The following is a 13,711-nucleotide window of genomic DNA, read 5'->3' as shown; positions in this document are numbered from 1 at the left end:
ATAAATGAAATAAAGAATTTAAAAAAAGAAAATTATTAAACCAAAAGTTGGTTCTTTGAAAAGATCAACAAACTTGACAAACCATTAGCTAATAGACTAAGAAAAAAGAAAGAAGACTCTAATTATTATAAGAAAAAAGAAAGAAGACTCTAATTATTAAAGATTCCACAAAAAACTGTTAGAACTAAAATGAATTCAGTAAAGTTGCAGGATAAAAAAATCAATATACAAAAGTCTGTTGTAATTTGTGATGTTTGTTTTTGTGAATCTATACTAACAATGAACTATTAGATATAGAAATTAAGAAACAATCCCATTTACAAATACATCCAAAAGAAAAAAATACCTGGGAATATATTTAGCCATGGAGGTGAAAGAGCGATACATTGAAAACTATAAGACATTGATGAAAGAAATTGAAGAAGAAATTTAAAAAATAGAAAGATATTCCATGCCATGGATTGGAAGAATTAATATTGTTAAAACGTCCACACTACCCAAAGCAATCTACAGATTCAATTCAATCCCTATCAAAATTCCAATGGCATTTTTCACAGGAAAAATAACCTTAAAATTTGTATGGAACCACAAAAGACCCTGAATAGCTAGAGCAATCTTGAGAAAGAATAATAAAGCTGGAGACTTCCCAATTTCAAACTATACTGTAAAGTTATAGTAATCAACAAATACAGACTTCCTTTCTCTACAACTTGACATGCTGGAGGCCCAGGAACTTTTCAATTTCTCTAATCCAAAGCCTGAAACCAAAACACTATCTTTGAAATGTGGTAGATTGATATTCATGAATAATGCTTTAGATTTACAGTCTCTTTATTCCTAAGCAGAAACTAGTGAAAAATCTCTATTTTACAAATGAAGAAGATAGAGACTAAATACAGAGAAGCAAAACTTGCACAGTATTGAAATCTTTGTTCTTGTATCATTTATTATTATTAAAAATTTCCCCACCTAAGTTAAAAAAAAAACAGGATTTCCAAGTTGAGGATCTCATCCAAATACTTTTTCCTTCTATCCTGAGGATGTGATTCAAAGTGACCAGCTAGCTTTCAATTTCTCTAGGGAACATAGAAAGCAAAACGGTTGTCAGAGAAGTCTACGAGGGTGGGTAAACATGCCAGATGTGTCCCAGAAGATGGGATGCTAACGTAATTACATAACCTTCATGCCACTGGCAAGATCTAGAATTCTATGAAAATAAAAATTAAAAGAAGCAAAAAATCCCCTGGGGAAGACATTTTTTTCTGAGGAGTAAGTCATGTTATTATAAGTTCAAGTCTTAAAATAACTAAAGAAGTTATTTCTTGTTGACTGTCTCCAAAATACATTATCAATTAATGTTAGTTACTCTTAACCTATATTGAAGAAAACTATCCATTCGTAACACTACGGAGGGTAGTGAAATGTACATGTACCTGCTCATCACCTTAGAACTTCCACATACATGTACTTGTATCATTCCTTAGCACTGCTTAATACTTTCTAAAACGTAAGCATTAAATTTTGCCCCACTATCATAAAATTCTCACATAATCCTCGATTAGTAACAAATTCATATTTTAAAGTACCATCAAAATAGCTTACATTTAATAAGTATGTGTGAAATTCAAGCATCATATACTAAACATTTTCCATCATTTAATCCTCCTATTATTTTCCCATTTTATAGATAAGGGAACTGAGACTTCAAAAGGTTAAATAATTTACCTAAGTGGCACACAAGTGGCCACACAAGTGCCACAGAAATGGCAGAGCTGGGCTCGAACATTTTATCTTACATTGTTTTGCCTCTAATGTGAGTGTGGTATTAAAAATTCTTATTTCAAAGATGCCTTATATGCCTGATTATGGGCAGGTTTATACAGCTCTGGCAGTGTGAGCACCATCAGCTGTTACAAGAGTATGGTAGATAGATACCTGTCCTGGATAAGACAGCAAACACTTTGTTATCCTACCTTCTACCCCTGTACTCCAACTCATTTCCTGAGTAACCTATGGCAACCACCTCCTCACCCTACACAAGCTGCCAGTGATCCATGGATGCCTCAAGACAGACTGGACTCAGAAAAGACAACCTTTCTGAGTCATTTATATCTACTGTCTGGAATTAGCCACTCATGATGCTCAAAAGGGGGCTGTAATTAGTGTCTTATTAATAGTGGGCCACTAAATTCTGCTCCCTATTTAAGAAATAATATCTGTTACTGAGATGAGTACTGGTTACAATTCAGAAAACTTTAATTCTGAGTTTGATCTTGAGCAAATACTTTTGTTCCTTAGTTTTTTTATGCAAAGAGAAAATATCTGTTATGTATTTTACAGACTTTTGTGCAGTTACAAAGATGATTTACACTAAAGTACTTTTAAAATAAGTATGAAGGTATTAAAAGTATTCTAGAAAAGTCTCATAGAGTTATTATGGCCAGAAAGAAAGTTTTCTTATTAAGTAAAATTTGCCTCAATTTCCTTTCTAATCCTTTGCATTTAATGGAAGATTCCATCAGTTTTTTTTTTTACAATGTCTTCTCCCCACCAAATCTTCCTCTGTATTCCACATTCCTTTCCTACTCTCCCAGACACATTTCCCTTCTCCCCTATAGCCTGACCACCTGTGTTCTTTGCTTTCTCTCTTGCTAATACCATTTATTCCCTCATCACTGTGATTATACTCTTCTTCTATCCTAGTTGTTGCCTACATTGTCTTATATTGATGTTTAGTTTAACTTAATTCAAGTAAATAATTAGCTACGCAATGCCTATTACAGGCAAGAACTAATGAGTAAGAACTAGTCTACCAATTACAAATATTATACCATTCTAGTAAGCCTGCTAATTCCAATGCTATTATTTTCACATAAGTATTTGGTTATTCTTAGCTATACCTGATGGCATCGTTAGATTCTAAAATCATTAGAGTGCTAGCTTGCTGCAAGATTTGACTTTCCACTGCCAAGCGACAGAAACTGGATTCTCATGATAATCTTAGTTATTAGTTTATTTTCTCTGCAATGTTATACATATTTAATTACAGGATATAAATACATGAGCCCAAAGTTACTTCAAAAGGTGTTTTACATATAATATTAAATAAAACTGAGTCACAGTTTCTGCCATTAAAACTTTAAATAGGAAGTTTCAAAAAGTGTGTATTTTTGAATTACACAAATCTAAAAGGACATTAATTTCAGAGGAAAGAAGTTTCTTGGCATTTTTATTTCTGAAATTCATGGAAGAGAGTTGAGAACTTTTATTAAAGCATACTAAGAGGAAATACACTTTCAAGAGGGATTTGATCAAGGTAAATGCAATGAACACAGGAGGGAGGCCTAAGAAATATGACAGCACTGGGGCATGGTGCAAAGTGGGAAAGAAGAAAAGAAATGATAAGGGAAATCATATCAAAAAAAAGAAAAACAGTTCCAGAGAGTAAAATCACACACTTTCCTCTATCCCATACTAAAAGGAGAAATTCCCCTCCTCCTCTCTCTCCAAGGCCTTTGCCCCTCATCTCTCCTGTAGTTTATTCTGCATTTTTGTGCATGTTTATTGCTCTTTCATGCATCTTCAACCTCTCTTACTCTTTTCACCTCAATCTATATACATGCTCAAATCTATTCAATTTTAAAAATAAAAATGTTAGGTCCTGTTCCATTGTTAATCCTGAAACTACTACATACATCACCACACACTTCAACTACTCTCCATAAACTTGGAGCTGGAGAAATGAAATATAACAGCCTTCTAAATTTCACTTTCACTACTCCACTGAAACTGTTCTCCCCAAGACCACCAAAGTTCACTTTACTTCCCGATTCAGGAAAATACTTGTTGTTGCTTTTTGTTTGTTTGTTTGTTTTACTTTTACCTGCTGCATATTTAATCTCTCCTTTGAATGCCTTTCCTGGTTCCCATACATTATTCTTTCCTGACTACCCTCCTTCCTCTCTAAGTATTTTCTTCTGAGGCTCCTCTTTATCCACCTACACTTAAAGGTTGACTTTCCCCAGAGTCCCAACCCCAGGCCCTGCTCTTACTTGTTACACTGGCAGTTTCACCCATGAACACTCTTCACTACAGTATAGTCTATGCTGATAATTCCCAAACCATTATGGGCCTGTCTCAGACCTACAGATCCAGATCTCTGACTGTATAGGGCATCTCTCTCTGAATGTGACACAGGCATCTCAAAATTTAATCTGTCAGAGCTAAATCATGGTCTTTTTTCCAAAGCCTGTTGCTCTCTCTATACTCCCTCACTCAATCAATGGCATCAGTGTTCATCCTACCATCCAAATCTAAAACTTGGCAACTTCTTCATTCACCTCCAATCTATTCCACTCAGTGTTCACTATCTGGGATCTATCACCTAATAACCTTTCAAGTGGGCAATAACAACTGCCCTGTAAACTAGACTCTGCCTCTGCTCTCAATCCTTTTCAATCCATGTCTATGGTAATGCCAAGTATCTAAAAGCACAAAGCTAATCATGTCATATACCTTGTTTAAAATCTTTGAGTTCTAGTCCAAAGTCCTTGATGCACTCCAGGACTTCATAGTCTGACCCCTGCCTTTGTTTCTAGCCTTATATTCTATCACCTCATAGTACTGCATCTACAATTCAACTGATCCAAGAGACCTGCCTTTCCTTGAATGCATGAGGATCACTTTTAAGATTTCATGCTAACCATTCCTTGCCCTAAATACCCTTTTCTCACTCAACTTTCAAATCAGCTCAGATTCACTTTCCCTGTGTAGCCTTTCCTACCTCTCCCAAGCTGATGTAAGTATTCCTCCTGTATTGCTATTATAACCAGTACATACCTCAGTTATAATACTATTAATTGTTTATCTCTCCTACTACTTATTTCCTTGAAGGCAGCGTAATTTTGCACAGTAAATATTTGGTGAAAAGGCTTAAACAACAGGAAAACTCCACTTGCAAATATTCTATAAAAGACAGAAGTGAGAAGTCATCATAAAAATGCAACTGGTCCATCCAACAGGGACTTTTAGTATAACCAAATGAGCAAGCAGTAAGTTCTCAAAGAATACACGTTATCCTAATCATCTGGACCTCAACAGCAGCAACAGCCTTCCCAGTCGGAAAAAAAAAAAAGGACAACCTGAAAAAAGGCAGTTCTGAATCCCTAACCTAGGGCACAGATTATGAAGCCCAGCTCTAAAGAGTTAAGGATAAAAAGGTCAGGCATCTCAATATTGTCAAGATGTCAGTTCTTCCAAACTTGATCTATAGATTCAATGCAATCCCAATCAAAATCCCAACAAGTTATTTCATGGATACTGACAAACTTATTCTAAAGTTTATAAAGGAAAAAGACCCAGAATAGCCAACACAATAAGAAAGAAGAACAGAAATGGAAGACTGATACTACCCAACTTTAAGACTTATTATAAAGCTACAGTAATCAAGACAGTGTGGTATTGGTAAAGAATAGATAATATATCAATGGGAAAGAAAAGAGAGCCCACAAATTGTCCCATATAAATATAGTCAACTGATCTGACAAAGGAACAAAGGCAATACAATGGATCAAAGATAGTCATTTCAACAAATGATACTGCAACAACTAGACAACACCCCATGCAAAAAAAAAAAAAAAAAAAAGATTGTAGACACTAGAAATCCTTCACAAAAATTCACTCAAAATGGATCACAGACCTAGATGTAAGGTATAAAACAATAAAGCTCCTAGAAGTTAACTTACAAGAAAACCAAGATAACCTTGAGTATGGCAATGATTTTTTAGGTATAACATTAAAGGCGCAATACATAAAAGAAATAATTGATAAACTAGATTTTGTTAAAATTAAAAACTTCTGTTCTGCAAAGGGCAATGTCAAGATAATGAGAAGACGAGCCACAGACTGGGAGAAAATATATGCAAAACACACATCTGATAAAAGACTGTTATTCAAAATATATAAAGAACTCTTAAAACTCAACAATAAGAAAAAAAAACAACTCAATTGAAAAATGGGCCATGGGCTTCCCTGGTGGCGCAGTGGTTGAGAATCCGCCTGCTGATGCAGGGGACACAGGTTCATGCCCCGGTCCACCACATGCCACGGAGTGGCTAGGTCCATGAGCCATGGCCGCTGAGCCTGCATGTCCGGAGCCTGTGCTCCGCAATGGGAGAGGCCACAACAGTGAGAGGCCTGCGTACCACAAAAAAAAAAAAATGGGCCAAAGACCTTAACAGATACCTCACCAAAAAAGATACACAGATGACAAATAAGCATATGAAAAGATGCTCCACGTCATATGTCATCAGGGAAATGCAAATTAATACAATGAGATACCACTACACACTTATTAGAATTGCCAAAATCTGGAACACTGATAGCAACAAATGCTAGCCAGGATGTGGAGCAACAGAAACTCTCATTTGTTGCTGGTGGGAATGGAAAATGGTACAACCAGTCTAGAAGACAGTTTGGCAGCTTCTTACAAAACTAAACATATTCTTAGCATATGACGCAACAATTACACTCTTTGGTATATACCCAAAGGAACTAAAAATGTATGACTACATAAAAACCTACACATGGATGTTTATAACAGCTTTTTCATAATTGCCAAGCTTGGAAGCAACCAAGATGTCCTTCAGTAGGTGAATGAATAATTAAACCATGGTACATCCAGACAATGGAATATTATTCAGCACTAAAAGAAAAGAGCTAACAAGCCATGGAAAGGCATGGAGAAACTTTAAATGCATATAACTAAGTGAAAAAATCCAATCTGAAAAGGCCACATACTGTATGATTTCAACTAAATGACATTCTGGAAAAGGCAAAACTATGGAGACAATAAAAGGATCAGTGAGTACCAGGGGTGGAGGGTGGGTGGGGAGGGATGAAGAGGCAGAGCATAGATTTTTAGGACAGTGAAAATACTCTGTATATTACTATAATTGTGGATACATGTCATTATACATTTGTTCAAACCCATAGAATGTACAACACCAAAAATGAACTGTAATGCAAATTATGGACTTTGAGTGATTTAGTGTGTTAATGTAGGTTCATCAATTACAGCAATGTATCACTCTGGTGGGGAATGTTGATAATGGGAAGGCTATATATGTGTGGAAGCAGGAGGTACAAGGAAAATCTCTACCTTCCCCTCAATTTTGTTGTGAACCTACTGAAAACTACTCTAAAAGATAAATAAAGTCTTAATTAAAAACAAAAAATCAAAGGGACCACTGAAACAGCTGAAAAAAAAAATCTTTTTTCCATCCATCAATCCTCTGCTGGATTTAAGGCCCACAGTCATGGCTGGCTACACACAATGATCAGGAAAGCTTAGGATCTGGGCAGTTTCCTGGAAGAGGGGATACACAGCTTTTCATCAGTTCTCAGAGGACCCCATGACTTCAAAATCATTAAGAATCACTGATTTATATCGACAAAGTAGGCACCTCAAAAGGTACATTAGTATTGATAGTTTTAGGGAAGAACATTAAAAACACTGAAAATAATGTACCTTTTGCATGTGTTAGATTTAAATTAAAATAAATATGGTCTAAAAATATTTATGCTCAGTATTTACAATTTCTTTGATATCTCTAACTAAGTAAAAATTTCTTAAAATACCAAAACCACAGAGGAAGAGCTCCCCTGAATCTAACAGCCATAGAAAAAGGAAGGGCAACAGCAGATTTAAGAGCTATACCTTCTGATAGCAAAGACCAAAAAAACTAAAGTCTGATGGAAGCAAAAAGCCAAAGTATTCAGTGAGTTTTTATCAACCATTTACAGTAAGAGGATAGGTTAAATTCATGAGGAAGGGAGTAAAACAGAAACAGGTGCAAGAAATAGAATTAATTCTATAATGAAAAACTTAAAATCCTCATTTTGTTAACCCACTAATCCAATAGGGACAGACTTCTAAAGTGGTTTCTTGTGTCACTTTGCAGACCTAATAGGAAACATACAAAATATAAGGGTGTCAACAAGTGGGAAACTCAACTACATTCAGCAAATAATTAAGCATTTCTAGTTTAGATCTAGATATCATAAATACAGACTACGTAAAATGAAAAACTGACTTTTATACCACTATATGTTACAAGAGGTCAGTCTTAAACCCCAGGAAAACAACTGCAGTGAACCATTGTTCCAAATAAAGGAACAACTCTGAACCAAAGGACTGCACCTGTTCCTGCCATACGTATGTGAGACAAATAAGGGAAACCCACAACCACAACTGACCAAGTGTGGTTCTATTCACCATGGAACTTCTAGTAAAGCACGTTTTCAGGAGAGAGATTAAAAAGATGATGGCATGAAGTAACGGACCAAGGAAACCACGTGCACAGCACTAGAAGAGAACTTTTGCTTTTTCTTTTGAATAAGATGTTGAGAGATGAATGTATAAAGTACTGAACAGGAAATGCTCCTAACTGAAGAAATTTTTTAAAAATAAAAGAAAAAGAAAAGCCTAGCTTGTCCATTTGAATACCTAGACCAACAACTACTGCTGCAGAAAAGTCACATACCTGGGCATACTTGTACCACAATAAAATTTATAAGTTCTGATATCAACTGGGCCTTTAGTACTGACTGACCATCTTTGTGTACATTCCTAGTCAGTTCTAGCTCTGAGTCTATACAGAATTACTTCAAACTTTTTTGGACTATTCTCTCTCCTAATAATTTACCACCATCACCACCACTACCTTCAGTAGCCTCGGGTTTAGATGAGGTCACATGGGTGGGGCCCTCATGGGCAATTAGTGCCCTTATAAAAAGAAACACCAGAAAGCTAGTTAGTTAGCTAGCACGTGCTTGGTCTCTCTCTCTCATTCTCTGTTATGTGCTCGCTCTCTCTTTCCCTCTCCCTCTCTCTCTCTCTCTCTCTGCCATGTGAGGACACAGTAAGAAGGCAGCCATCTACAAGCCAGGAAGAGAGTTCTCACCAGAAACAGACCATGCTCAGCAGCTTGATCTTGGATTTCTAGCCTCCAGAACTGTGTGAAAATAAATTTCTGTTGTTTAAGCCACCCAGTCTATGGTATTTTATTACGGTAGCCAGAGCTGACTAATACAATATCATACTTCTAGCTGGAGATTCCACACAGTGGTCACAATTCCAGCTTGATTTAATAGAAGTATCTTTAAGTTAAATAACATTAATGATGGTTTTGAGTTTGTTTTTTATTTTTCTAAGTGCTACCTTTCAGAAAATAATTGTAGAAAATGAAAAAGTATAAATGAGAGGCATGAAATCATAAACAGGTACAGTGCAGGCCTACTGAAATGCATCATCAATCTAGTGAAAATGGAATTAAAGATACTTACCACCACCAAGAATGTAAGAATCCTGGTGGTTCCCCCAATGTGATGTTTTTTTCCCATCTTATCTAAAATGAATAAAAGAGATATTAAATACTTTCCTAATAATACTTCTCACACATATTATAAAGCAATATTTTTCCATTTAAAATATTATGATAATATATAAGATTTTCATATTATTCTTTACTCAAGTTTTAAAAATACTCATTTTATATTGTGATTTGCTGACTGGATAGTTTGAGAGAAGATGCCACCATTATTTTCCTGAATTTGCTTCCCACTATGCCATAATTTCAGAAGACATTTCAGGATCTTAATGCACATGAAAATCACCATTATTAACACCAATATGAAAATCAGTTATCACCACTAACCCAGAAACTTGCAAGAGACTGGGCTTAATATGTAGACTCTAAATTATACTATAAGGATTGAATTTTTTAATAAGTTCCTTATTTGAGGGGATGGGAGTAAGAAGGCGTATGACTTTCATAAGAATTTTAAAAAGATGGTGACATAAACATTCCAATTATTTATATTTCAGATGAGTTGGAGTTCACTATAATGAACATTTAAAACAAGGTCAATATTCTCAAAATTACAAGTTCTGACTAAATGCTTTTACAAATTAAATTTAAAAATTGGAAAGCTGTGTGGGTGCTTATACAGTGCCTTTTTTAAGCATTGGATCACAGTCAACAGAAAGGATAAAAATCTTTGCATTCAGGGAGATAATAATTTAGTAAGGAAGATAGACCATAAACAAGCAAACAAACAAAAAAAAGGAAATTGTATTTACATTAGAAATAGAAGGTGACAAATGCTGTGGAGGAAAACAAAACAGTGAAGGAGGATAAAGAGAAAAGGTAAATGTAAGTTATAATTTTAGCTAAGGTGATCCAGCTTTGAAAATAAACAATCCTTATGTATAAGTATATCCTGTAGTTTTTTAAATAATTAAAAATATTTAACAATACTCCAATCAATAAAATGTGCCCACAGGCCCTTAACACTACTAGGAAGTAAACAACTATAATTATAGATTTCAAAAAATTCAAGGAATCCTTTCTATCACCTACTATGGAAGAAGTTATCCCAAAAGGATAAAAAACAAAAACATTTAAAAATAAAAACTCAAGAAGTAGCCCTAAATGTAAAAAAAGAAAAGAAAATCAAAACCTCTCTAAGGAAGAGATGCAAAACTTAAGTGCAATTAAAATAACTGAAACTGATTACATTTTTAGAGTTCTTATGTACCTAAAATATAAACCACTGGGAACCTTGACATAGACAAGTAATTTGCTCTCAAAAAACAAACGAACTTTCTAAAGATTAGAAAATTATATATGTGATAACCAGTTTTAAAAAGAGCTAAAAGGTGAAACTCTAGCAATTAATGAACTTGAATTTATAAAGTCTAAATGTGATCTATGAACCAGAACATGTTATATAAATGTAAGCCAGATCCTAGCTTGAATTCTCCTAAGCAGTAACACTCAAAAAAAATTTTTTAATCTATACTACCTTTTATCTGATAATTTCAGTTGATCAATATTCTGTCTGTTTGGTTCATGAAAAAATAAGGAATGGTACTTAATGAATCTTATGAGAAATAAAACTCTGATGTCCTGCTAAAGTTATAATTTAGTCAGAAACCTGTGTCTCATCTTTCTCTCAATCCTTTCTCTTACCATTTTTTCACTAGTCTTCTTGAAAGGGCGTAATAATAGACCTCACAGATGTGCCCCAGACACACTAATATTCTTAACTCCTGGAATCATCCTAAGCATATAAACAGTAAGTTTTTTAAAGTAGTGTCCTTATGTTTCATCTCAGTTCATCTTGACTTTTCATAATACAACTGTAAAATAATTAAAAGGAGAATGTGAGATGACTTATGAAGAGTCAAAGTAGCACGACTAGCTCTCAGTGCCAGACTGTGCTGGAGGTTGGATTAGACTCACAGTCTAAATGAGTCCCACTGCACCACATCAGCTACCAAGCAGTCTCCTTCCTATACCTTCACAACTTCCACAACCAATCATCAGCTATTCCAGGAGATAAGGTACTCTAGGAAAATAACTATATGGTTTATATTTGATATGGTCTTTCACAAGAGGAAGTCTGAAGGTAATGCATCTGTATTTTAAACAGTATTACATCTTATTATTCCTAAGAGAAACTCAAAATGTTTCACATACATCATCTTTTTCATCCTCAAACATTCTTTACTATATCGTAAGTAAAGTTCATCTTTCTCACTTTAAATTGCAAGTCTGTGGCAGAAACAGCTAAAACTTTGGTTCATCATACTGAAGTTAACACAAAACTTTCAGTTATTCAATGAACAACAACTAACATTTTAGGTATTTGCAAAGAAGAGATGGTTATACATAGGAATATGTTTCCATAGTGAATGGTATTTTTTGCCTCCAAACTAATTACTACTCTAGATATTACTTGTTTAGAGAAAGCATGAGATGATGCTCAAGAAAACAGAACCTGATCTGTAGAAAACTTTGGCACATTTACTGCAGCATTTTTAGAAACAATGAAACTTAGAAACAACCTGAAAAACATTCACCAGTAGTGAACGTAAAATAAATTTGGGTGCTTAAATACTACAGAACAGTGTGTAATCATTAAAATGAATAAGATATATCTACATGGAAAAAGAGCCATGCTATATTGGTTTTTCAAGCTGGAGATTACAAAAGGTTGGAGAACAAATACATATAGTATAAAACCTTTCCTGTTTAAAAAAAAATGTGTGAATATGTACGTGTGCATTTGGGTGTATGCATATTAAAAATGACACCAAACTTGTAACTATTATCTCTGGAAAAAGCTAAAGGAAGACTTTCATTTTAAAATCATATTCACATCCACATATGTAGTTTAACATTTTTAGCAAACGTGTATTAATAATGGATGGGGTTGAGGAATAGCCAGAAAATACTTCTAAATGTCAACAGTCATTTTAGAAACAATTCTTCTGCTATTTATGAAGAGGCATTTTCTTTTGTACTGAGTTTCATGGGCTTCAGGCTTGTTTAGGTGTTTAAGCGGCATCTATGCAAACAATCTCTCTCTCTTTATTCTATTTTTCCTTCTTGCATTATTCCAGGCCCAATGTGTAGTCCCTAGTCCTTAGACTTTTTGCTGTTTAATCATCCACCTCCCTTCCTTCCGACATTAGTCCAGCTAAAGGCCGTATTCTCCTGTAACCTTGTAAATCCCAAGGCCAATTCCCACTGCCATACTCTGCAACTGAGGGCCTTGTCTGTGATTATACAGTGTCTCTATCATATGATCTAGTGTTTTCAGCATTTCTATGTAAATGCACAGCCAAACATTGAATCATGAATGAAAGGTATATTGGCAAGAGTAAGACATGCCATATGGTTTATAACTGAAAATTATAAATTACAAATTATCACTATCTGATAGCAATTCTTCTTCTAGGAATTTATTCTATAAATATGGTCACATGTGCAAAATTATATATGAAACAGTTTTCATTGAAGCATCATTTGTAATTGCAAAAGACTGGAAACAATCTAAATGTCCATCAGTAGGGGGCTGGTGAAATATATTATGGCACATTTCATAGAATGAAATACCCTACAACCACAAATAGAGAATTATAAATTTAATGAACCAATATAAAACAACTGAAGTCGAACAAGTGAAACAAAAATCAAAGCACAGAACAGAGTGTATAATAAAAAAAACATTTGTGATACACATACATACAAACATATATACATATACATACACACACACACACACACACACACATTTACTTATCATCTCATCATCATTTGCTTCCAGCAAGGTATACTGGTCAGTTACCTATTATCTTTCAGCCCCAAACCCACCCCTCCTATACTCCGTTCTACACTTGGTGCTTGGATTCTGAAAATTACATTTCCTAGGCTCCTTGCCAGCCAGTTTCCTGTTAAGTTCTGCTATCAGGAGACACTAGTAGGATATCAAAAGGCAGGAGGAAAAAGAGAAGCTTCCTGCCCCTGGCTCCAAAAGAGTAGTTGCTGGTTGCAGCAGGAGCAACAAAGCCGAGGTGGGGCAATTCTGGATGTCGACAGCACCTTTTCTGGGGGGGTTCCAGCCTCGTCAATGTGGGACCACTTTAGATGGTCAACAGCATCTCCAACAGCACAGCAGTTCATGTGAAGCTCATGGGATACAAACTTTACAGAGTATTCCTAAATCCTTTCATACTTTTTGAAAACCAATATTAAAAAAATTAATACCCTGAAAGGATAAAGCTAGTTCCTGTGTTAAGAAAAGAATGCACACCTATGTACACATTTGTTGCTAGACAAAATCCTGAGACTTCTAATTTAGA

At 35.0% G+C, this 13,711-nt stretch overlaps 1 protein-coding gene across 23 annotated transcripts in view; it reads right to left on the bottom strand.

Moving 5' to 3' along the window:
• The window catches only part of SSBP2 (single stranded DNA binding protein 2), a gene marked incomplete at both ends in the record, with an annotated part of 301,811 nt that overhangs the window by 202,476 nt on the left and 85,624 nt on the right, over positions 1 to 13,711 (bottom strand). For 21 of the 23 annotated variants that reach the window (XM_079702653.1, XM_079702669.1, XM_079702654.1 and 18 more), the window contains one exon: positions 9,346 to 9,407. The exons of the other annotated variants lie outside the window; for them this stretch is intronic. In XM_079702653.1, coding sequence (XP_079558779.1) covers positions 9,346 to 9,407 — 62 coding nt within the window. The remainder of the gene's footprint in view (positions 1 to 9,345; positions 9,408 to 13,711) is intronic. 23 annotated transcript variants of the gene reach the window in all.

This window comes from Hyperoodon ampullatus (assembly GCF_949752795.1).
Source record: "Hyperoodon ampullatus genome assembly, chromosome: 4".
Taxonomy (NCBI): Eukaryota; Metazoa; Chordata; class Mammalia; order Artiodactyla; family Ziphiidae; genus Hyperoodon; species Hyperoodon ampullatus.
This window is presented reverse-complemented; position numbering and strand designations above follow the sequence as displayed.